Source organism: Chelmon rostratus, chromosome 6, assembly GCF_017976325.1.
Source record: "Chelmon rostratus isolate fCheRos1 chromosome 6, fCheRos1.pri, whole genome shotgun sequence".
Taxonomy (NCBI): Eukaryota; Metazoa; Chordata; class Actinopteri; order Chaetodontiformes; family Chaetodontidae; genus Chelmon; species Chelmon rostratus.
In genome coordinates, this window is record NC_055663.1 from 27508112 (window position 1) to 27532791 (window position 24680).

The window sequence follows — 24680 nt, forward strand, 5'->3', positions numbered from 1 at the left end:
TAATCAATGAATCAATATTTAAATGTGTCCGCAGCTTTTTCAAACACAACATTTTTACAAACACACATCAGATCTCCAGTCAGATTTAACAAACATGAAGCTGCAGAGTCCAATGAGACCGACAGACTTCAGTAATCATAACATCATCTTAAATATGTTAAATATCAGAATGAATGTCTCATTAAACATCAGTAAACAGCTGGAGACGTTTTCTCAATTAACAAGAAAAAGCTTTCTTTATTTCTCAAATCAATAACCGACTCAAAGAATCCTGAAAACGATCAATGAGGAAAAGACTCTGATTTAATAAAGACGAGGATCCAGCGATCGTCAGTCTTCAATCGTGGAGGTTAATACACGAACAGACACACAGAAGATTATTCATCTTCAGCTGAACGAGCGAAGAAGAACACTGATTTAATCACTGAAGTCAAACATCAAACAGGCTGATCTGAGGTCAGATTTCACTGCTGCTCTCTGATGAACAATCACTTCATCACTGAACTCCTCAAACTGATGAAAAACCTCTTTAATCCCTTTAAATCTCTGCTCCCGATCAGAAGTTCAGATCTGACCCGCTGGCTTTATTTTTCTGGAGGAAGATGAGTCTTTTCTTTTGTTGTCTTTCTCTGTTAATCAGCTCATCATTTTAACAATAAAACATCTTCAAACTGTGAAAAATCTCAGTTTTTATCTTCGAAAGTCTGTTAAAACAGAGAAACTAGAGACAAAGACTGAGGTGAGAGTTTGGATCAATAAATCACTCAAACAGTTGATCGATTATAAGTAGCTGCTGATTCATCTTCTCAGGAGGACTAATGGATTTGCTTCAGTTTACAGTTTCTCATTTTTCTAAACTCTCTGATTTAAATCTGATTTTCTGTTTTTGTTGTGAAATAAAGTTGAAACTAAATTGAAGGTGAATCATTTTTAAGCAGATCAGATTCAATGTTTGACTTGAAAACTTTATTGTGAAGCAGCTGATGAACAGCAGAAATCTGTTCAGCTTTTTTAAACTTTATTTTGACAGTTTCTCGGTTTATTCGTCAGAAGTTTTCTGGGCTGAAACTCACCGAGCAGCACCGCGAGCTGGAGCGCCAACATGCTGCTGATCCGGATCCCCTGATGCAAAAACTGGAAAAAGTCCTGAAAACCTGGAACCAGAACTTCAGACCGAGCGAATCCTGCAGAGTCCGAAAACTCTTCAGTCCTCCAGACTGCGAACAGCTCCAGAAACCTGACACCCCTGAGACCGTCTGAACCTCAGGAAAACCCGCAGGGACTGTGAGACCCCCTGAGCCCCTCAGACCTCTTCAGTCCCCGCCTGCTCAGTCCACCGGCACCTACACCTCAGGACGACACATCCGGGTTGACTTTCAAAATAATACTGTTTGTCATCAGCCATGGTGAAATCTCTGAATGCAACACACTAGAGGGAAAAACTCTGAAAAACTCTGACAGAAATCATCTTTATGCACCCACAGCTGCAGAGAAATGAGAGTAAAAGGAAGAATTGATGAAGAGGAAACTAATGAAAGAAGTGATTTTATTATAAAATAAACATTTGTCCCTGGACATGAGAAAAAGCATATATTCCATATGTTAAAATCTTAACCTTAATCTTAAATCATCCTCAGACAAACAACACACACATACACAAAGCTGTGCTCTGCACCACAGTTATAACATGCTAAAGCCTTAATATGATTCAGTTAACTCAGACTGACGGCGAGCTTTCTGCGACAGTAAGAGACAATACAGTGTCATCTGAAAATCAAACACGGGAGGTCAGTTAACAAACAGTATGCAGGTCCTCAATGTCAGTCAGGAACAACAAGGATCCTAAACTAGATCCCTGAGGAACCCCAGATTCAACACTCTGAGGGTTTTAGTAGTTTAATGGGATTTTGTTGTCAATAAAACAAACATATAAAATCACAAGACTGATCTTTAAAAGGTCTACATGTCTAAAAGTTTGGAAACCACTGGCTTATGAGGACCAGCTTTTTCCGTATGTAGTGCTCAGCAGTATTTAAGAGGACCAGTGTCTCAGTATGTAGTACTCAGCAGTATTTATGAGGTACAGGTGGCGTACCACCTGGACATGAGAAAAAAACATATATTCCATATGCATTGTGTATATTGTGTTTTGATTATGTCATATTTGTCTTTATTTAGTTTTCGTAATAATAGTTATACATAGAAATATTATTCTTTATTTTTTAACAACAAAAAGATCTAGAATAAAAATAAATCATCGTTTTGTTTTGCACAGAACTTGAATAAACACAATAAATGATACATGTGAATATACTTCAATATGTGAAAAAACGTGAATTTTCACTCACTGTCTCTCCTTGAACTCAGCCTGCAGTCTGATGCTTTTATTCTGAAAAAAATCTCACCTGACTTCCTGTCTGACTCTGGCCCCTTCAGTCGCCGCTATATGGCCAAAAGTATGCGGACACCCTGTGCGCAGGCTGCAGTCTGTGTTTCCTGCTTTCTTTTAATTTCAGGGAGGATAAATCTTAATGTTACACAGACGAATGAACGGATTCATATTTTTATTCTAATGTTTTCAACTGAAAGGTGTCCAGAAAAGAGGAACAACACACTACTGGCAGCACATACACAGAACACTAAAGAACACGCCAACACCTGGAACTGGATTCACATGTCAAACAACACCAAGCTGTCCACAGACATGTGTCCATGTTTCAGCTGTCGTCTGAGGCTAACGGATCAGACCTCTTCACTCTCAGTTCAGGACTTCCACTGAAACGTGTCGTTTAAAGCCTGAGAGGAGCTCAGATGAAGAGGAGGCCCGTCCAACCGTCCACACACTTCTGGCCAGATATGATTGTCTATGGAAACATGTTACTGTGTTCGATGACGTTCAGTAAGAAAGGAGGGAAATGTCAGTGAACTGATGCTGTTAAAGTTCAACACCGACAGTTTTAATAAAGTTTTATCTGCTGTGGTTTAAAAGTTTTTTCTTTGTGTACTGAAGAATGCCCCCAGCTCCCCCCAGGCCCTGCAGACAAAAGACATTCCTGACCCCCCCAATACACACACACACTCCTCCCCCACAGCTAAACCTCACCTGCAACAACAAAGGAGGAGGTGTGTGTGTGTGTGTCTGTGTGTGTGTGTGTGCGTCTGTGTCTGTGTTTGGGAATCTGACCCCCCACCTGAACATCTGAAGGCTCATTCATGACTGAGTGCCCTGGTGCCTTGTGGGTAATGACTGCGAACGTGTGGAGGCCTGCAGAGCTGAGCTCTCGGCCAATCAGAGATCAGCTCATGTGTCTGAGAACAAACATTAACGACTGAATGGAAACAACACGCACACACACACACACACACACACACACACACACACACGCACACACACACACACACACGCACACACTTTGAAGCAGCTTATAGTCCAAACTCTGATCCTCAGAAGTATCACCACAGAGTAAAGAAAAAAATGCACGCACACACACACACACACGCACACACGCACACACACACACACACACACACACATTTATATACATAAAACCTGAAATTTCTTTGAGAAAGATTTCTTGGAGAATTTTTTGCTTCATTTTAATAGTGACAGCTGGACAGAGACGGGAAAGACACAGAGCAGGACAGAGACAGGGAGACATGCAGCAAGGGGCCCAGGCTGGAATCAAACCTGGACCACGGCAGTCAGGACTGAGGGTTCATGCTCCACCAGGTGAGCTACCTGGGTGCCCCCTGACCTTTAATATTTTCATGATGATTTGAAACTCAAAGCTGATTGTTGAACAGTAACTTAAGCCCCTGGACTGTGTCTGACTACACCTGCAGTATATGTACAGGTGTGGTCCAGGACACTGTGACATCACTGGGATGATGATTCACAGGTGCATCAGAGCATATTTCTGACCTCACCTGTCACCTGTTAGTGATGCCGAGATCAGAAACATGTTTGAAGCTTTTCAACTGAAAACAACTATTATGATCATGATCTGATGCTATCACCTGTTACCAGTCAACCTGTTCACCTGTGGAATGTTCCAAACAGGTGTTTTTGGAGCGTTCCACATCTTTCCCAGTCTTTAGTTGCTCCTGTCACATATGTTTGAAACGTGTTGCTGCATCAGATTCAGAGTAAACTGATATTTACAAAAATCAATTAAGCTGATGAGCTCAAACAGTAAAACATTATGTCATGGTCATTATATACCAAACAGTCAAGTCATTTTTATTTATATAGCACCAAATCAGAACAAAAGTTATCTCACAACGCTTTTCATATAGAGGAAGAGTAGACTGTGTTCTGTCTACAATGATTCACAGAGACCCAACAGTTCCCATCATGAGTGAACATCTTTTAACAGGCAGAAAGCAGCTGCTGGGAGAGAGAGAGCAGGAAGAGAACATGCAGTAACACAAGGGAAGCTATTACACTGGAATTATAACAATGACAACAACAACAATAATAATAATAATAATAATAATAGTAACATGGGGCCGTAGGTGATCACAGCAGGTGAGGTGTTTTTTAGATGATGTTTTCAATAAAGGCTCACGTTTAGGCATCTCTCTTTGTGTCATATAGCACCATTTTATTAATGGTTGAACTTTGTCTTAAATCATCCGCAGACAAACAACACACACATACACAAAGCTGTGCTCTGCACCGCGGTTATAACATGCTAAAGCCTTAATATGATTCAGTTAACTCAGACTGACAGCAAGCTTTCTGCGACAGTAAGAGACAATACAGTGTCATCTGAAAATCAAACACGGGAGGTCAGTTAACAAACAGTATGCAAGTCCTCAATGTCAGTCAGGAACAACAAGGATCCTAAACTAGATCCCTGAGGAACCCCAGATTCAACACACTGTGGGTTTTAGTAGTTTAATGGGATTTTGTTGTCAATAAAACAAACATATAAAAACACAAGACTGATCTTTAAAAGGTCTACATGTCTAAAAGTTTGGAAACCACTGGTTTATGAGGACCAGCTTTTTCCGTATGTAGTGCTCAGCAGTATTTATGAGGACCTGTGTCAGTATGTAGTGCTCAGCAGTATTTAAGAGGACCAGTGTCTCAGTATGTAGTACTCAGCAGTATCTATGAGGTACAGGTGGCGTACCCTTCGGCTCGTTTGGAGATCTCTTTTCGAAGTGAATCCACTGTCTCCAGCATCTTGGAGACCTCAGATGCTTTGTCCTGTTTACTTTTGATCAGCTGACGGATCTTCTTCTCCAGGTCTGACATCATAGAATTCACAAATACATACAGACTTCAGATCCTGTACTTCTGCACAGACTGCTACTGCAGATAATACTGCAGTTCTACTGAGGAGGATTATGTTCCTGTTTATGTTTAAAAGGGAATTTAAAAGGGACACTACCTTGTATCTGTCTGAGTTTGTCCTCCACCTGTTTCTTCATCGCCTCCGCCTGCTCCTTGAGCTTCTGAATTTGTTTTGCAGCTTCACCCTGAGCTGTCTGATTCTTACTTTTCTGCTTTAAAAGCTCAAACAGCTTCGTCACATTGTCCAGGCCCTGTTATGAGAGACAGTGAAAAAACTTCAACACATCAAAAACATGTTCTGATTGGCTGACAGGTTTCTGTGGGAACTTCAGGCAACAGTACTGCAGTTACCTGACAGGTGAAACTAATGTAGCCATGAATTAAACTGACTGCAAACACTTTAAAACATGTTCAGTTTTGTTTCTGTGTCTTTAGTCTGTCTGTTTTGGTGTCAGTCGACTCACTTTTCTCGCGTCGGTGGCGTTTAAAGCGGAGTTCGCAGCCTCTCGGGCGTCTCTCGCCATCTTTCTGTTCTGCTCGGTTTTATTTTTCAGGGCGTTGATCTCATTCAGCAGATTTTTAGGTCGACGAGTCATCAGCTTCGTCTCGGTGTTGTTCAGTTTTTTTTCAACCTGAAACGTGACAGAAGAAACATGTTTCCACACGCTGACAACAGACAGGCTGAACTCAGGACACGTATGTTAGACATCTTTACATCTTGGACGCGGCGTCTGCTCGTGTCTCTGTCACGGCTGGACCCCTCCAGGTCGTCGTTGGCTTTGTTCTGAGCTTTCTCTGCTTTATAAATGTCTTCGCTGATTTCTGTCGCATTAATGTTTTTTGTCCGATTCCTAAAAACAAGAAAGAACAAAAACAAATAAAACGAGATACAAGGATTATGATTGGACATCGAAGAAGCAATCACGAATCAACAAGACTAGAGGCCAAAATGAACCAGCTGGATTCATCCTGCAGGGAAGCTAACGGCTTCGCGTTGCTCATGTGTTAGCATTTTGTTTATGGGTCAGAAACTCAGTCACAAATTGATGTTTTTCATGATGATGGATGATTGGATGACGTTACAGGTGCAGGAACTCTCACTGTGCAGCCCGGAATAACATGAAGCATTTTATTTTATTTCACTTCCAGCTGTTCTTGTTTCAGTCGGTTAATTTACCTCCAGTTTCATTATTTTACTGATTTGGCTTTTTGTCATCTTCACTTTTTGTCTGAGCTTCCTGTTTGTGTTTCTTGGTATCTCGGCTCTGGTACCTCGACGTATTTCCAGGTTAAAATAAAGGTGGAATGAATAAATGTTTTCACAGAGCTCTCGGTTATTTCACGCTTTCAGACACTGACTTGAGTTCCTGAGCTTTCTGCAGCAGGTCCTGGGCGATCTTGGCGCGCTCCTGAAGCTTCTTCAGGTTGTCCTGGGAATTAGTGATGTTGGATAGCAGATTATTGATCGCATTGATCATCGATCGGATCTGATCAGGTGTTCGTGGCAGCTTGATGGCCAGAACGGCTCGGGCCACTTTCTCGATGTCCTCTGGAGGAACCATTTGATCTGTCCAGGAGGAAACATGATAAATAATTATGCTTAGTTGTACAGGGTTGTTGTTAAAGGTTAAAATCAGTATAAAAGTGTCTCGGCCTGCTGCTTCTGAAACTTTATGTTTACACTGACTGTAGATATCGATCAAATCATAAATCTCAGTGACACGTTCAGATCAGCTCATCATATCTGAACCTGAGGCCTCCGGTTGAGGACCAGGTTCCTGCAGCATCACTTGAACACTGACCCTTCAGGTAGTCTTGGACTCGCTTGATGAGCTCCTTGGTTTTATTCTTGTCTTTCTCGAAGGAGCCCGTGTTGTTGTTGATCCGGTCCTGCAGGTGTTTGGCCTTGACTTTAGTGTCCTGAGCTACCCGTTTGGCATCATTGATCTGAGACAGAACAAAGAGCATAATTTAACATATCCAGTAATGTCTGATCGTCAACACGGCTTTCATGATTCCACTTCAGTCACGTTTAGTTTCCATTCATTGAATCGTATCCTGTGGTCACATACAGTTTGAACTTGTCTGATAATATCAGAGTGTTGTGGTCCAGCCTGAGCTGAGGATGCTTTGCGGGTAAACCTGCCTTGTTCTTGGACTCCTGCAGTCTGGACAGGAGTGTGGTGAGTTGGTCCTTCATTTTCTTTGCCGTCTCTGAAGCTTTCTGGCTGAGAGGAACGACTCCGTCACAGTTCGGACCTCCACATTTCCTTTTCCCCAGACCCAGACTACACAGAGCTCCGCCACATCCTGAACAGTTCTCCAGACCTGGTGCTCCACAGATCTGCATCAGACCACAACACGCTCAACAGGCACATGAACAGGCTCATTCACCTGACTGGGATTATTAATAACATTATGATTATTCTCACTTGATAATCATTCATTGACTGAAATTTATGATTATGTATTTATGGATGAAACAGCATCAAGCAGACGGATCATTTAAACACACAAGTTATGTCACGAAGATCTCTGATTGGCTGATGTGTGAGTCATGTGACTCTCTTGGTTAATATTGGTGTTTCAGCTGCGGTCATGTGACAGTTCTGGTTACTACTCACCATTCGGTTGAGTTTGACCAGGCTGAGGTCTGTGACATTCTTCTCCAGCAGTGCCAGGTTTCCTTTGCTGCAGTTGCTCAGTTTGCGTTTGATTCGCTGTCTGGTGTCCATGGAGTCCTCCACAGCTTTGCTGCCGTTTCTCAACCTCTTCTCGTCCGACATGAAGGCTTTATGAAGCTTCTGGATCTCATCCAGCAGCTCTACAACAGGATCAGGGGTGTCAGAAACAGACCAAAGACGAAGAGGAAGAGGAGCAAGTGACAAAGTTATTAAAAGAGATTAAAGTGAATTCTGGACAAAATGTTTGTCTCCAGACTGAGCTCTTTTCTTTGGTCCTCTGTGAGATTTCTATTGGATGTGATCTGTTCACCTGAATCATACTTGATCCACATAGAACTGAACTGAAAGTGAAATCCAGTCTGACTGCAGTACATATAAAGCATACATATATTAATATGAGATGTATATTTATGCATAAGGATGTAAAAGAAGAGAAGAGGAGCTCAGATATCCAGGGTGAACTCCTTGATGTTAAAAAGGAGTCAGCTGAGGTCTGATCAGGATGCCTGAATGCCTCCCTGTAGAGGTTTTCCAGGCATGTTCAACTAGTAGATTGCAGGTAGCCCAGAGCACAATATCCCATCAGACCTGTGAACACCACAGGGTCCTACTGGAGGAGCTGGAAAAAACTGCTGGTTAGAAGGAGGTCAGGACTGCCTTACTCAGCCTGCTGCCATCACAACCCAGCTCTGGATTAATAGCAGATGAGTTTAAATTAAATAACCAATAAAGTGCGCCGGAAGTGAAGAGGTCTGTGTACTTTCTGAAGCCACATCAGAGAAGAATCATCTATTCTTCAGTAAGCATCTCTGTACCTTTCCGATATTTGTGTCCTTTGTCCGGAACCTCGGTGAGTTTCTCCTTCAGCTTGTCCAGCAGCTTCTTGAACTCCATGTAAATGTTGTCGATTTCGGTGTTGAGGAGCCGAGACGGGTTGATCAGGATCTTGTTTGGGTCGATGGCATCTTTAAGCTTCCTGTGAGGAAGAAAACATTTCAAAACGTTTGAGATTTAAACGCTAACCAGTGTTTAATGTAAGTGTAAAACTACTGAATTTTTCTTTAAGTTAATAATTGCAGAACGTACCTGATCATTGCATTCAGTTTCTCTGCCTTCTCCAACTTTGGCGTGGACAGTCCCGTCAGGTTGGAGAGGTCGTCCAGCTTGGAATGCATCTCCAGCATCCGTTGTCGGTGGCGACTGTCCCCGGGCCGCAGGTCAATGCCGCGGGCGGGGATAAGGGTTCTCATCCTCTGGGCAGCTTTCTGGACATCGGTGACGTTTCGGGCCCAGAGGGCAGTGCAGGGGTGACACTCCTTGCAGGCTGGGAACGCCGAGTCGTAGCCAGGGGCGCACTCGTCACAGAAAATACCCGTGACGCCAGTCCGACAGTTACATTCACCGGTTTCAGGGTCACACGATGGACGTTTGGTTCCCTCCATGTTACAGTCACAAGCTGAGAACGAGGCGTGACGAGTTGAAATAAGAACAGCTGACAGCCGTGTCACAGGAAGGGTTTAGAACTGCGTTCGAGGCGTGTTCGTGTGTTTCACTCACAGATACACTGCAGGTCTGGATTCCCAAAATGATTTTCTCCACATTCGTCACACTGTCTTCCTCCAAACTCAGGACGACACGGACACTGTCCCGTCACCTGAAGGCATCACCGTTTCATTCAATAAATGTTTTATAAGAACTCTAAGTAATTATTATTTATTATAAACATATGTTTACAGCATGTCTCTATTTTTAATGTGAATTATTTTTTGACATCTTCTCTGGAAATCCACTGTATACATAAACTTTATTTACTCGTAGTCGTAAATTCAGATGTTTCATACCTTAAACTGACACATTAAACAACGTTTCATCTTTATATGAACATTGAGACTTTATGTGTGTGTGTGTGTGTGTGGACAGTGTCTGTTTCTGGTGGGGGTGTTGCCTTGTTGCAGACGTTGGAGAAAGCGTTCGCAGGATCACAGCTGCAGGGTTGACATCCCGACGATCCGTTCAGGTTCCAGTATCCGTCCTGACACTCGTCACAGAGGGCGCCCACCACCCCCGTCCTGCAGGGACACTGTCCCGTCCTGGAATCACAGAAACAGGGACTCCCCATAGGACACCGAGTCACCTCCGTCCCCCGTCGGTCACAGGAGCACTCTGAGAAATACACAACATGTTGCATACATAATATATCAAATACAATCAGTTTAATGTTGAAGTTTATAGAAAAAACATAATTAGTCCAACAGTCACAAACTTTTAACTGTTGTCTGTTTGCTTCTGCTGTGATTCTAATGCTCCTGTTTCTTGTATCAGTGTTTTCATCTATATTTTTCATTTGTGGATTATTTCCTTCCTCTGAGAGTCACCACCTTTACGTGATGCAGGGGCTTCTAGGAGCTGTGTTTTAGAGTCAGCAGTTCCTGGTAGAGTCATCCAAGGCAAGGTTCAGACCCTGGAAAGCCTTTATGATTTGTGACAGAGCTTGCCAAGAATAGGGAGACAAGGGCTCCGTTCTGGAGTCAGGTCTCGGAGGAGATGGTGGTCTGTGACACCCCTGGTGGCCAGGTGTATAGCTATGGGGACCACTCAGGGAACATCAGTCAGCAGGCAAAGGCAAAGGTGTAGGCGTAGTAGCTGAATAGTCAGGTTTATTTACATGCACAGCATCAGCTCTGGAACCATATTATCATCTTTACCTTTGCAGTCCTGGACCAGGGCGTTGCCGTAGTAACCAGGTTTGCAGTCTCCGCAGCGTGGTCCCATCGTGTTGTGGAGGCAGCGCAGACATTCTCCCGTCAGGCTGTCGCAAGCATTACGGTCATCTGGGTCAACGTTGTTGTTGCAGGGACACCTACCACAGCTGGCACCTGGCAACGCCAGATTGCCATAGAAACCAGGGCGGCATCTGCTGCAGCTTGGACCTGAGAGCCACATTCAGCTTCTTAATTTTGATGGGTCACATTCACTGTGTTCACGTTTAATGTAAATATAGCAAAAACGTATGCCCATAAAGAGTATTTCTCTGTGCTACCATCTAGTGGTGGCCCCTCTGACACACCTGAACACTGACTCAGTATCACTGCTGTTTGACACCTGTCTGCCTCTCTGAGCTCAAATGAAATGAAGTGTTTGTCCATATTTTACACTGCTCTTCAGTTACCTTCACTGTCCAGTTTCAGGAAAAAAGGTCAACTCCTACCTGTGTGCCCCTCCCTGCAGTTACAGATTATACTGAGGGATTGTGGATTTTGTTGGCAGGAAGTTGCGAAGAATCGTCCGCTGCTATGATTGTCTGGACACAGGCAGGGCTGACAGGGCTGTCTGGAGACAGGGTTACCATAGTAACCCTCCACACACCTGCATCCGCAACACAGGTGTGTAGTCAGATCCTGGACTCTGCTTTGTCCTGTGCTGCTGTATGTACTGAAACATTTTCTGTTGTTGTATGTTTACACAAACTGTATACTATGATACATGTATAATATTATAACCTGTCACAGTATGATTTATATTTTTGGATGTATTATTAAATATTCATGGATACATGTTAGAGTGTGATACACATGAACTATACACTAATCCTTAAGTGGGGAAATCTGCAGTATTACAGCAGTAAAGAGGACTGTGCAATAGTAAGAGGAGTAAGAAATAATACATAAGGAGACAATATAATAAGTATAACAATTAAAATAAAAACAATCAACAATTGCTGAATTTCACACTATTGCACATAGGAAATATTGATACACATTTTAGCAGACACTGATCTTGCACATGGGTTTGTGTGGTCGGCTGGGAGCAGTGCTGATTGTAAAGTCTGACAGTAGCAGGAAGGAAGAAGCTGCAATATCTCTCCTTCACACACAGCAGGTGAAGCAGCCTGTAGCTGAGGGAGCTGCAGTATCTCTCCTTCACACACTGTGGGTGAAGCAGCCTGTAGCTGAAGGAGCTGCAGTATCTCTCCTTCACACACTGTGGGTGAAGCAGCCTGTAGCTGAGGGAGCTGCAGTATCTCTCCTTCACACACTGTGGGTGAAGCAGCCTGTAGCTGAGGGAGCTGCAGTATCTCTCCTTCACACGCTGTGGGTGAAGCAGCCTGTAGCTGAAGGAGCAGCCAAGTGCTATCAGAGTGTCCTATCACCATCATAACCATCATCCTTCTGTCTCTCACCACCTCTGCTGGGTTGAGGGGGCATCCCAGGACTGACCTCTCCTCCTGTTTAAGAGTAGGCTTCAAATTTTCCTCTTTGGTAAGGCTTACAGTTAGGGCAGGCTCAGGCTTGCCTTGGACCAGTCCCTAGTTCTGTTTCTATAGGCTTAGACTCTCAGGGGGCTTCCTGTTTTGTTGCCCTCTCCTCCTCTGGATCTTAATCTGTACGCATTTATCTCCCGTTGATGCATGTTAATAACTAGGCTTCTTCCCTGAAGTCCTCTCACATGTTCCAACGGATCGAGGCTGCACCTGGATTGTGCATCATAGCTGCACCTACTGCTGTGGCCCCGTTCAACGTGCACTGCAACATAATTATTATTGCCATTGCTGTACATCTCTCCCTCTCTCTCTATTTCTTTCTCTCTCTCTCCGCCATCACCAGCTGATTGCTCATGGGGGAACTCCTTTAATTTATAGAACATTAGAACATTATGAAACATATAACTTTTTACAGTGTGGTCTAGTGTTACACATCTATAGATATGTATATATATCACCTGTCACAGTTTGGTCCAGTGGAGTGGTCCCTGCAGTTCAGACACTGTCCGGTCCCTTGATCACACACCTCTGACAGTCTGTTGCATTCACAAGGTCGACAGAGCGGGAAACCCCAGAACCCGGTCTGACAGCGATCACAGCGTCGACCGCTTATCTCTGAACGACACGCACACTGACCTCTGACCTGATCGCACAGCTGTGACACCGAACCGCGAGGGTCACACTCACATGCTGCAAATAAAACAGCAGAGAAAAATCCATTCATCCCAAACAGCAGAATTATCGTCATCTGCTTCACCTCGTTGCATCATTTCAGAGGTTTTTTGAGAACTGGGCTGTGAGAGTTCCTTACGTTTGCAGCCATCGGGTCCGAAGCCAAATGTCAGCGGTGCACAGGTATCACAGCAACGGCCAATCACATTGGGTTTACATTCACAGAACCCTCCCAGTTTACTGCAGGATGGTCCGAGAGAGCCGGTGACGTTACACTTGCAAGCTGTCAACAGGCAAAATGAATACAGAAAACATCGGACAGAAGATTCAGATGTCAAGAACCAGGAATAAAAAGAGGTGTTAATATATTGTGTCAAAGTCATTATTAACAGGATGATGTAGTGTTTGTGTCCAGTCCTGTCACTTCCACAAAGCTTTTCTCAGTGTGTGGAACGACCGACTAGAGGTTCAGTTGTTGATTCATGCTGAACTACTTACAAACAGCTGCGCTGTGGATTCCTGTTGACATGCTGAATTATTTAAAAGAACGTCTCTGTTGTGGACTGCTGTCGAAGCACTTCAAACCACTGTGCTGTGGATTCATGCTGAACTACTTACGAACGGCTCCATTGTGGATTCGTGCCGACATACTCTTGATGAGTCCCTCACAGACTTCTGGTAGTGACTCCTGTGGGCCGAGGTCGGCAGCCAATCCGGCACAACGAAAGCGGCGGAACGAGTCGAGGTCGCTCTGGGAGCAAAAATCTTGGATGGACTCAATTCTGGGAATCAGACCCATCTAGAAAATATAAGTAAATAATTCAATACATCATCTTTTAGAAATCACGTCAGAGTTTGATGTTGATGACATTCTGTTTCATGTCTCTTTTGTTCTTGTGTTTTTAGAAAGGTAACAGTCAGTCAATCAGAATAGGTGTTAATTGAACAGATGAAGACTTCCTCACTGAATCAATCAGGATGTGTGAGCTGCCCCCAGGACTGGGCTGTTTGTTGAAGATAACGTCTATAAAGTACCGACCGCCTGCATTCAGACACACTGCAGAGTCCAGAACTGCACTTCTACAAACAGACCATCAAAAACACAACAGTTAACAAATGAACAAACTGATCACATGTATGAAATATAATCAATAATCATTACTAATCATTACATTTGGAGTCAGTTCAGTAAATCAAGACAGACAGTGACCTCTAGTGGTCGCTGTGTGAATAATAACGCCTGTAGGTCACGGAGGAGAAAGTGGATTTGGATTGATGGAGGATGAACTGTTTTAAGTACTTTCTGTGCCTAATCCTAAACAAACCTGAATGACAGAGGACACTTTTTGTGGGGACAAAGTAAGGTAATAGAACTTTAGTCATTCCAAGAAAAATTGTTGTGCAGCAATTGCAGAACAAAGTAGGAAGGAGGGCAAATATAAAATCTAAAATATCAAGAGGGTGCAAATCCAAAATATGGCTGCCACACACACACACACACACACACACACACACCTGTCTGCGTGAGGGACTGTGTGTGTGTATGTGTGTGTGTGTTCTGGTATTAATCAGTCTTCAATTCCCTGCGACTTGAAGTAATTTTTTTCACACCTGAACTGTCATGTGGTCTCCCTGCAGGTAAACAGTCCTCTGTTGTCTCACCTGGAGTTTCCCGGAAGAATCAGGGTTTTACTTCCTGTTGGGTTGCTGCTGCAGCCACCGTTACCCGGCGACACGGTGACGATGCTGACTGAAGCCAGCCAATCAGATGGAGTCTGTTATAATGAAAGAAGCCAGATTATTATCATTTACATCAATGCAGCAGAAAATAAAGTTAAAATAAAGTAAAGTTTACTCTTATATTTTAACATCTTACTGTAAATTATGTAGTTAAATTCACTATGTTATTGATTAAATTGTTTATTCTGTAATATATAACAAACTTAAAAGCTTATCAATCAGAGGAAATGTTATCAACAAAATAAGATGAAGACTGTTATATTTTGATAGCATCTTTTAAATGGAATTAATATTTGTCTTAATATTAATCCATTAATATTTATCTTCTGCAGGAGTTTTTAATTTAAGATTTCAATTTGATAATTTTCATTCATACCTACTGATCCAGTTTCCTTTCTTTTCAGAGTGGTTCAGCGTTCTGTGTTAATTCTTTCTGTCAGAAGGGTTAAACTTTTATGTTTTTTATTTTATTCCCTTTCAGGCTGAAATGATCCTTCATGCCAGAATTAAGAGTTTGAAAAGAAAAACATCTAGTTCCAGATCATCATTTAGCATCTGAAATTAAATCTAATCAGTTAGTCTTAGGAAGGACAAGAACCAGAATCAGGACTAGAACCAGACCAGCATCTGAGCCAGAATCAGAGCCAGGTCCAAAACCAGAACCAGGTGTCTGTCAGTTCTCACCTCCGGCTCGTAGCGAATTACCAGCTGGTAGTCCATCGATGATGGTAGGTTGTCCACAGTGAACCTAAGCCCTGCCCCCTCCAGCGCTCTGACCAATCCCGTGCCGGTCCAGGTGATTGGCTGACCGGTTGTTCTCTGACGGGGAATGATCTGCAAGGCTTGACCCGGGTAGAGAGGGATGCTGCCCTGCTGCAGGACAGAAGAAAACATCAGTCATACTCAGGTCTGAGGAGGATGATCTGATTGGCTGAGAGGTCAGACTGGGACCCCCCCATTGGTCAAAACAAAAGTGTAACAGGAAGTGACAGAGATGTCCCACCTGTCCCTGTCTCCTCCGGCGGCGGGCAAGTCGTCGAGTCCTCCGAGTCCTCCGAATCAGAACGACTCGACCGTTAGTGAACTTAAAGTCGTAACCCTGCTCCTTGAAGTACTGCTCACACTCTGGTAGAACAGCCGGGTTCATCTGAAAATACACGCAAACACTACACATGAAATATATAAAAATACTGTTACTGTACACATTAATACTGTTAGTATGTACACACGTGATACTGTCACTAATCTGATCATCACATTTACTCATCACACACACCAGAGAGGAAGAGGATGAAAAATAAGTTGTAGGAGGAGTGGAAGGAGGAGAAGGGCTTCTTCTTCCATGCAGCGGAGCGGCGAGCTCTGCCTCATACAGGAAGTAGTCGAGTTGAGGCAGGAAGTACCCCGGGGCAGGGTCAGAGCAGCGCCGACCCATCATATTGGGTAAGCAGTGACACTGTCCGTCCTCCGGGGAACACCTGAGGACACAGGAAGTCGACATTTAGCTGCTGGTTTCACTTCTGACTTCACTGCCGAAGACCAGATCGTCACACAGATCAGCGAGTTCCGAGGCTAAAGTATCTACTCTGTTTTTATTGTTTGTCTCAAGGTGAAATTGAGTTTCTGTTGCCATGGCAACTAAGGCTGTCAGTCATTGGGCTGTGGTTCAGGATTTTCTGTCCAATCAGAAGTAACATCAACAAACAAGTCAAACAGCTGACTGAGGATGAATGAACGCAGTGTGTTCAGTCATGTAAAAGGAGTGAAAGTGAATTAATGCTGTTCACTTCCTGGTCTGCTAATGTTTCTCTGAGTTATTCTGTGAAGTTTGTCTCTATCTGATAGATTGTGATGTTTTGTAAAGACCTGCGACATGACTCTGTGATTGTGGGCCACAGAAATAAAACTGACCTGACCTTCATCGTTAGTTCGTCTTCGCTATTTCACTCGTCAACTTGTACAAAAACAGATTCAGACAACGTACCCGGTGCTGTGAGCTCCTCCAATATCACATTCGCAGGGTGAACATCTGAACGCAGAGTTTCCCAAACCCCAGAAGCCGGCCTGACCACAAAACAGAGAGACAGAGACAGAGACACATTCAAACAGGACTTTTTAATCAATACGTGAGAATATTTTATATATATATATATATATTTTATTTTACAGATGAAACCTACCACACATCGATCACACAACGGTCCAGCTGCCAAACGGGCACATTCACAACTTCCTGTCTGCTGATCACATGACCCGACACTTCCCAAAGCATGACACCTACACGCTGAAAAACACAACACACACACACACACACACACCACCAGTCCAACACGATGAACAAACCTGCATCAGTGTTTGTATAAGAAGAATCAAAACAGCAGTTTCATCTCATACCTGCTGAAGAAACGTTAAACATGGAGCTTCTCTGCTTCACTGCTGTTTGCTAATAAACAGCTAAAACGGGTCAAATAAACGTCCTCACCCTGACAGCCCGCTGGGTCGTCCTGTCTCAGATTGAAGAAGCCATGTTTGCAGCGATCGCAGCGTTGACCATCCACGTTTTCTTTGCAGACACATCGACCACTCAGAGAGTCGCACAGGCCGCCGCCTTGAGAGCCAGCCGGAGCGCAGTCACATGCTGACACACAGGGAAACAGAGGTTATGAGTGGAAACAGAATGACAGGAACCTCCCACGCTGTAAAATCAGGGTCAGCTTCTGGCTCGTCCTCTTGTCTTGATCCACAACAAGGATCATCCTTCGCTGTCATTGATCCACAGTTAGCTTCATAGTTTCTAATCACTGAGACCTTCTCTGCTGTCTATTGAGTCAAACCAAAGGACAGTCTGCATCGTCAGGACCTTGCTGAGCAGGAGACATCAGGACAGCAGCTTACTGGCATTAAAGAGGTTTAAAGACAGCGATGCACACATGTCCCCTGAAGTCTTCTGTCAAAACAAATCATGAGTGGCTTCACTTTAGGAACAGGAAACTCCTGTCCTGGACAGACATGGGAGCAACCAGTGAGACAGACAAGGTGAGCGATCTCGCTGCACCTGTGAGGAGGAAGGCAGCTTTAATCGTTCCACCTGCACTTCCTGATTCATGGACTGGGGATTAAGAACTTCCTGTAAGAATCCAGAGTCAAACATTCCTCCAGCATTGAAGCACTTTGCAGTTTATAGGCTTTGTAGCATATGTTCCATATTGTGCCTTTAAATGTGTTTTACTGTAGGTTTCTGGTAAATATTTCTTTTATTTCTGTCTCTCGCCAATACATAAAGCCACTGCTGTGATTTCTGCTTGATGCTGACCAGCTCTTTGTCCAATAATTTAACTTTAAAACTACAAGAGAAAGTCACCATGTTTTTTTTTTTTACTATAACGCAGACGATAGCAAACATTTAGAAAGAGTTATTGATATTTTGCAGGTGTAGATTTAGTTTAATTTTGGAATTTGTACTTTTTGTATTTTTTCTTTAAAATCAAATAATAGAAGAAGAGAAGTAAGCTGAGAGTAATCATGAACATCAGAGTGAATGAAGGGAAGCAGCTGATGCGTACGAATGCAGGCTTGCGGGTCGTCCATCGCTCTCTGTGGATGCTGATACAGAAAAGGTCGACACCGTTCACACTGAGGCCCCGCCCTGTCGTGCTTGCAGTTGTCACACACGCCGCCGCTCATGCCGCCTGTCGCTTCAAAACGAGCGACATCGAAGTGACACGAGTCTGAGTGACCGTGACAGTTACATCCTGCGAGAGACACGAAACACAGAAATAAAACACATGAAGGAAAAAAAAACAGGGAGTCCTGTGGTGGTCAGGTGGTTTTCAAGGACAAGACCAGAGGCCGAGTAAAAATGACTGTCCAGCTCACTAACAATGGAAGCCTCCAACACAAGGAAATGTGAAGCAGACTAGTTTCTTTTTTGTATCAGCATAAATAAGAAATGCTTGTTTTACTCCTGCAGACGTTGGCTGTGTTTTGTCCTCCAGGCCACCAGGGGGAGTCGTGGTGAAAGTCCTGACATCTCTCACAGTTCTCTCCGGCCGTGTTGTGCTGACAGACGCAACGACCGTGAACCTGAAGAACAGAAGAACATTTTTACCTGCAAAAAAATCACCTGAACACTCTCACTGCACACGTTTGTTCATCAATCTCTGGTCCTGTCCATGAATTGTTCCAACAACAGAGGAAGTTTGATTTTACATCTAAAATCTTATCTAATCTAATAACCACAAACACATCAGGGTCAGCAGGACTGATCCAAACCAGTCCAGAACTGGTGATCCGTACCATGGCAGTCTGGGTGAAGACGTCGCCCCGCCCTCGGTCCACAGGCGTACACTGGCTAGCATGTCCGTTGCAGAAGCAGCTTCCTCGGACCACCATGTTGTAAAGAGCGTAGTAATATTTGTCCTGAGGGTTCCTGCGCTTTCGGCCCAGCAGAGTGTCGCCCAGCGTGAAGAGACGAGTGAAGTTCACACGAATATTTGTCAGGGTGATCAGATCTGAGGACGCGGTCAGGAAACACGTTAGCTAACATGTTCTTCTGTACGTGTCTGATGCAGGTTTGAATTAAACAGAGTCACTGTGAAGTTAAAGTACTGCAGTATTTCACAAAGGAAACATGATCTTAATGTGGAGGAGGATGGTGGTGAATCTGTCTCTGTTGGAACACCTTGTTTGGTTAGCTCAGGTTTAGTTTCATTCCACCTGTCAGTTAACTCATCAGTCCGGTTGCCGTGGTTACCTGCAGATTAATACACCTCAGGCTCGGATTTGAAATGTTGGTTAAACTGTTGACCTGATCTATTTAGCATCTGTGATTTTAACACACAGCTGACAGCCAATCAGAGAGCAGGATTCTCTGGCGTAAGCGTCAACTTGCCTTGGATGTTTGATGCGTACGGGTTTTCTATTTCAAAGATGGGATCCAAAGCTTTCAGCACCACCTGGTGGACCAGCAGAATAAAACATCTTCTGAATATGAGACAGATTCAGAAACACATAGAAACAAACATCGTGTCTGTAAAATCAGTTTTGTTGTTTTTAAATGAAGTGTGGCTTTTTAGTCTCACTATCATCATGCGACCCCTCACATGTATCTGGGACCTGCTGAGGGGTCCTGACCCTCAGGTTGAGGACCTCTGAACTAGACTATTGATTACCTTTACTGAGACATTTATTCGTGTGTTCGTGTGGCTGTGTGTATAAATAAAGTTGAGTTGAATGTGAACCCGACCTCTCCGTCAGTGGATGGCTCTGATCCGGAGTATCTGCTGTCGCAGACCACGTCGTCGATGCTGTTAGCCGGCTGATCCGACACTGAAGGGAAATGAAGCGAACAATCTTCTGCGAAGTAACGGAAAACTTTCCAAGTTCGTCCGAAGTCCTTTGAACGCTCCACCAACATGGCCACCGGACGGAAACTCTGCCGAGGAGGAAGTGACATCACGGGATAGTTTACACGTTCAATGTATTCAGGTTCCAGCAGATGAGAAATATTGAACTAACAAGGACACAGCTATCTTACAAATCTGCAAAACATTAAAATAACCCACTAAGTTTAAGTATCTTTGTTCGGACTGTGAATCTGAAGCGAAGGTGTGAAAATGAAGATCAGAGAACATTCAAAGGACGTGAAGAGATAAAGAAACAGGCGTGCACAGATTAGGAAAAGGCTGCAAATTAACATGCAAGATGATATCCTTGTGAGAGCAGTGAGGTTCTCAAAGCTGCATCATGTCATCCAGGCTCTGCCCCGACGAGGCCAGACCCTCAAAACTCAGCATCCCAGCAAGAAGGAGACTTCAGCAGTCAGCAGCAAAACAGTCCAGCCACATTAATGGAGCACCAGAGTTCAGGACTAAGTGGAGGTCCACCAGCCAACCAAACCAAGAGCAATGCATTAAACTGGCCTGTGCTGGAGGGTGGCCAGAAGGAAGCCTGTACTCAAGAGAAAAACACATCAGGTCCGGCCTGGTTTCCCTCCTTCAAACTGAAGCTCGGCAGGAAGTTCACCTTTCAGCAGCTCAAGGTCAAATCAACACAGGGGAGGTGAATGTCCTACAAATCTCAGTCCTGACAGCTGTGATCCACAAGCATCATCCAACCAACCTGAACCACCTGCGGCAGATCTGCTCTGAAGAATGTGGAAGAATCACTCCCAAAGCTGGTGCATACTGCCCCCAAGAGACTGAGCGCTGTTATTACAGCAGAAGGTGGCGCCCCCGGGTACCAAAGTGTTTCATAATTTCAGGCAAGCATCATTTTTCACCTTTTCATTTTCTCTAAAACACAAATACTAATATATCAAACAGCTAAAGAGAAACTGTGTGAAAAATAAGTTAAATGTGACATGTGACATCACATCAGCCAATCAGCCGCTGAGTGACCACCTGTGATCGTTAAGAATTCATCCGAACAGGTGTTTTTAAAGAATATAATATATAAGAAATGATAAAAGTGAGCGTATGTTTAGTGTTCACCTTGAAGCTGAGGACCAGATGACTGAACTGGAACACGGTCTCCAGATCCAGCCTGATGCTGACCTGATGAACTCCTGCAGACAACAGCAGTGATGGAGTTACACAGGTGAAAGATACACAGGTGAGTTCATAAAATCAATCATCATACTTATTATATTTCTAATTAATATAATGATTATCATAGAGAAATGATCATTTATTTGCCGTCCGCTTGTTTGGGGCATCACCTGCAAAGAGGAAAATTAATGAATTCAGTGAATCCACTTCATCAGTCTCATATCAATTAAACTGATATCCGTCTTTAATTCAAAGGAATACGCAGGACAACAGCTTGAGAATTGATTAACCTGCCATCTATTAACGACTGATGATCACATCTAACACTCAGAGTGGAGCATCGATCTGTGGCAGCTGTGAAATGAGTTGGACGATGGTGGAAGTGAGGATATGATGACCTGATTACCAATGAGCGCACAAATAATGAATACTAGGATATTTCAGCCTCAACCCAGTGATGGGTCGGAACCCACAGCAGTGGATGTTGCAGCCGGGGGGTTGCCAGGCGACACCTCTAGCATCGTTCCCACCCAGCTGCTCGGTGTCTGAAGGCTGCTAGCTGAGGGTGCAGGCAGGTGGTGATGTGTTCTGCAGCTGGTTTTGGATGTTTTTGGATTAACTGCTTGATTTAAAAACACTGAACAAGACGTTCCGCAGGTGAAACATTAAACCAGTTCAGCTTCAGCGCAGGTGAGTCCTCCTCCACTCTCTTATTGGACAGTTCTCACCTTCACGAAACTAAAACTCACCGTTCTCAGACTGCCACCACTTCATTTTTCTCTCGGGGTCAAAGGTCGTGATGACGTTCTCAATGTGGTGGCTGTTGGGGTTGCTATAGCGATTGTACGGCAGCCGTGAGTCACATGTGAAGCATTTCTGCTCCTCCTGATGGACGAAGACAAAAAAATCCAAACTGATCAATCACCATCATCATCAATAATGAGTTAAATCAATTATTCATTTTTGTCTCTTTCCTGACCTTGTGATTGTAGATCAGTTTCACTTGTACCTCCTAGTACCTAGTCTTCCCTGGTGTATATTTAGTCCATGAAGAACCATAAAGAGGAGTTAAGAACCATAACAAACAGTAAAGAACAGTAATGAACGTTAAAGAAGAGGAAAGAACAATAAACAAAGACAAAGAAAAGCAAAGATTTGTAATGGAGAGTAAAGAACCACAAAGACCAGAACACTAAATCACACTAAAGAACAGAAAAAAATGAACTGTAAAGAACAGAAAATAATTGTAAAGAACAGTAAAGGGCAGAACAGTATATATAAAAAAATAAAAATAACAGAAACTGTAAAGAAGAATCAAGAGCTATAAAGAACAGCAAAAGCCATAAAGAAGAGTAAAGAACAGCAAAGAACCCAACAGAACAGGAAGGAACACACAAGTGAAGAACAGTGAGGAACCATATAGAAGAGTTAAGAACAATAAAGAACAATGAAGATCAGTAAAGAACCATAAGGAAGAGTAAAAACAATAAAGTAGAATAAAGAATAGCAAAGAACCATAAAGGACAGTAAAGACCTGCGAAGAACAGTAAAGAACAATGATTAGTAAAGAACAGAACAGTTAAGAACCACAAAGAAGGGTAAAAACCAGTAAAAATGTTTTTATTGTGCATGACACAAAGTTTTAATGAAACATTTCCGTGAGAGAATAAAGGAAGAACTGGAGAGACGAAGGGGAGAAAAGTGCAGGAATGAGGTGAAGAATTAATTCCTCAGGGTGGAGAGAACCGCGTCACATAATAAAGTGACAGATCAGAACATGTTTGAGTATGAAGGTCAGAGCAAGAGCCAGAAACACATCAATCAGACAGAACACACAGAGGCAGAACACACAGAGACAGAACACACAGAGACAGAACACATAGAAACAGAACACACAGAGACAGAACACACAGAGACAGAACACATAGAGGCTGAACACACAGAGACAGGACACACAGAGACAGAACACACAGAGACAGAACACACAGAGACAGAATGCATAGAGACAGAATGCATAGAGACAGAACACATAGAGGCTGAACACACAGAGGCAGAACACACAGAAACAGAACACACAGAGACAGAACACACAGAGACAGAATGCATAGAGACAGAACACATAGAGGCTGAACACAGAGAGGCAGAACACACAGAGACAGAATGCATAGAGACAGAACACATAGAGGCAGAACACACAGAGACAGAACACATAGAGGCTGAACACACAGAGACAGGACACACAGAGACAGGACACACAGAGACAGAACACACAGAGACAGAACACACAGAGACAGAATGCATAGAGACAGAATGCATAGAGACAGAACACATAGAGGCTGAACACACAGAGGCAGAACACACAGAAACAGAACACACAGAGACAGAACACACAGAGACAGAATGCATAGAGACAGAACACATAGAGGCTGAACACAGAGAGGCAGAACACACAGAGACAGAATGCATAGAGACAGAACACATAGAGGCAGAACACACAGAGACAGAACACATAGAGGTTGAACACACAGAGACAGAATGCATAGAGACAGAACACATAGAGGCTGAACACACAGAGACAGGACACACAGAGACAGAACACACAGAGACAGAACACACAGAGGCAGAACACACAGAGACAGAATGCATAGAGACAGAACACATAGAGGCTGAACACACAGAGGCAGAACACACAGAAACAGAACACACAGAGACAGAACACACAGAGACAGAACACACAGAGGCAGAATGCATAGAGACAGAACACATAGAGGCTGAACACAGAGAGGCAGAACACACAGAGACAGAATGCATAGAGACAGAACACATAGAGGCAGAACACACAGAAACAGAACACACAGAGGCAGAACACATAGAGACAGAATGCATAGAGACAGAACACATAGAGGCAGAACACACAGAGACAGAACACATAGAGGTTGAACACACAGAGACAGAACACACAGAGACAGAATGCATAGAGACAGAACACATAGAGGCAGAACACACAGAAACAGAACACACAGAGACAGAATGCATAGAGACAGAACACATAGAGGCTGAACACACAGAAACAGAACACACAGAGACAGAACACATAGAGGCTGAACACACAGAGGCAGAACACACAGAGACAGAATGCATAGATACAGAACACATAGAGGCAGAACACACAGAAACAGAACACACAGAGACAGAATGCATAGAGACAGAACACATAGAGGCTGAACACACAGAGGCAGAACACACAGAGACAGAATGCATATAGACAGAACACATAGAGGCAGAACACACAGAAACAGAACACACAGAGGCAGAACACATAGAGGCTGAACACACAGAGACAGAACACACAGAGACAGAATGCATATAGACAGAACACATAGAGGCAGAACACACAGAAACAGACCACACAGAGGCAGAACACATAGAGGCTGAACACACAGAGACAGAACACACAGAGACAGAACACACAG

The 24680-nt window shown here is 43.6% G+C and overlaps 2 protein-coding genes across 3 annotated transcripts in view; both read right to left on the reverse strand.

The window, feature by feature from the left end:
* lamb1a (laminin, beta 1a) overlaps positions 1–1271 on the reverse strand; it is a 28566-nt gene extending 27295 nt beyond the window's left edge. Inside the window, exon 1 of the mRNA XM_041938429.1 lies at positions 1074–1271. Within this exon, the coding sequence (XP_041794363.1) occupies positions 1074–1104 (31 nt within the window). The 5' untranslated portion in view covers positions 1105–1271. The remainder of the gene's footprint in view (positions 1–1073) is intronic.
* Positions 1272–4228: 2957 nt separating this feature from the next.
* lamb4 (laminin, beta 4) overlaps positions 4229–24680 on the reverse strand; it is a 28975-nt gene continuing 8523 nt past the window's right edge. Inside the window, exons 5-36 of one of the 2 annotated variants that reach the window (XM_041939111.1) lie at positions 21957–22092; positions 21151–21224; positions 19905–20093; positions 19551–19614; positions 18956–19170; positions 18622–18742; positions 18223–18411; positions 17142–17297; positions 16840–16943; positions 16644–16723; positions 15936–16137; positions 15663–15806; positions 15344–15529; positions 14582–14694; positions 13885–13999; positions 13538–13718; positions 13059–13202; positions 12706–12937; positions 11195–11352; positions 10692–10916; positions 9932–10149; positions 9544–9640; positions 9073–9442; positions 8802–8962; positions 7927–8126; positions 7449–7646; positions 7105–7249; positions 6662–6869; positions 6018–6153; positions 5767–5934; positions 5400–5553; positions 4229–5256 (exon numbers count right to left, since the gene is read on the reverse strand). In XM_041939111.1, the coding sequence (XP_041795045.1) occupies positions 5117–5256; positions 5400–5553; positions 5767–5934; positions 6018–6153; positions 6662–6869; positions 7105–7249; positions 7449–7646; positions 7927–8126; positions 8802–8962; positions 9073–9442; positions 9544–9640; positions 9932–10149; positions 10692–10916; positions 11195–11352; positions 12706–12937; positions 13059–13202; positions 13538–13718; positions 13885–13999; positions 14582–14694; positions 15344–15529; positions 15663–15806; positions 15936–16137; positions 16644–16723; positions 16840–16943; positions 17142–17297; positions 18223–18411; positions 18622–18742; positions 18956–19170; positions 19551–19614; positions 19905–20093; positions 21151–21224; positions 21957–22092 (5223 nt within the window). In that variant the 3' untranslated portion in view covers positions 4229–5116. Of the gene's footprint in view, positions 5257–5399; positions 5554–5766; positions 5935–6017; positions 6154–6661; positions 6870–7104; positions 7250–7448; positions 7647–7926; positions 8127–8801; positions 8963–9072; positions 9443–9543; positions 9641–9931; positions 10150–10691; positions 10917–11194; positions 11353–12705; positions 12938–13058; positions 13203–13537; positions 13719–13884; positions 14000–14581; positions 14695–15343; positions 15533–15662; positions 15807–15935; positions 16138–16643; positions 16724–16839; positions 16944–17141; positions 17298–18222; positions 18412–18621; positions 18743–18955; positions 19171–19550; positions 19615–19904; positions 20094–21150; positions 21225–21956; positions 22093–24680 lie in introns of both variants that reach the window. The other variant, XM_041939110.1, reaches the window with a different exon arrangement.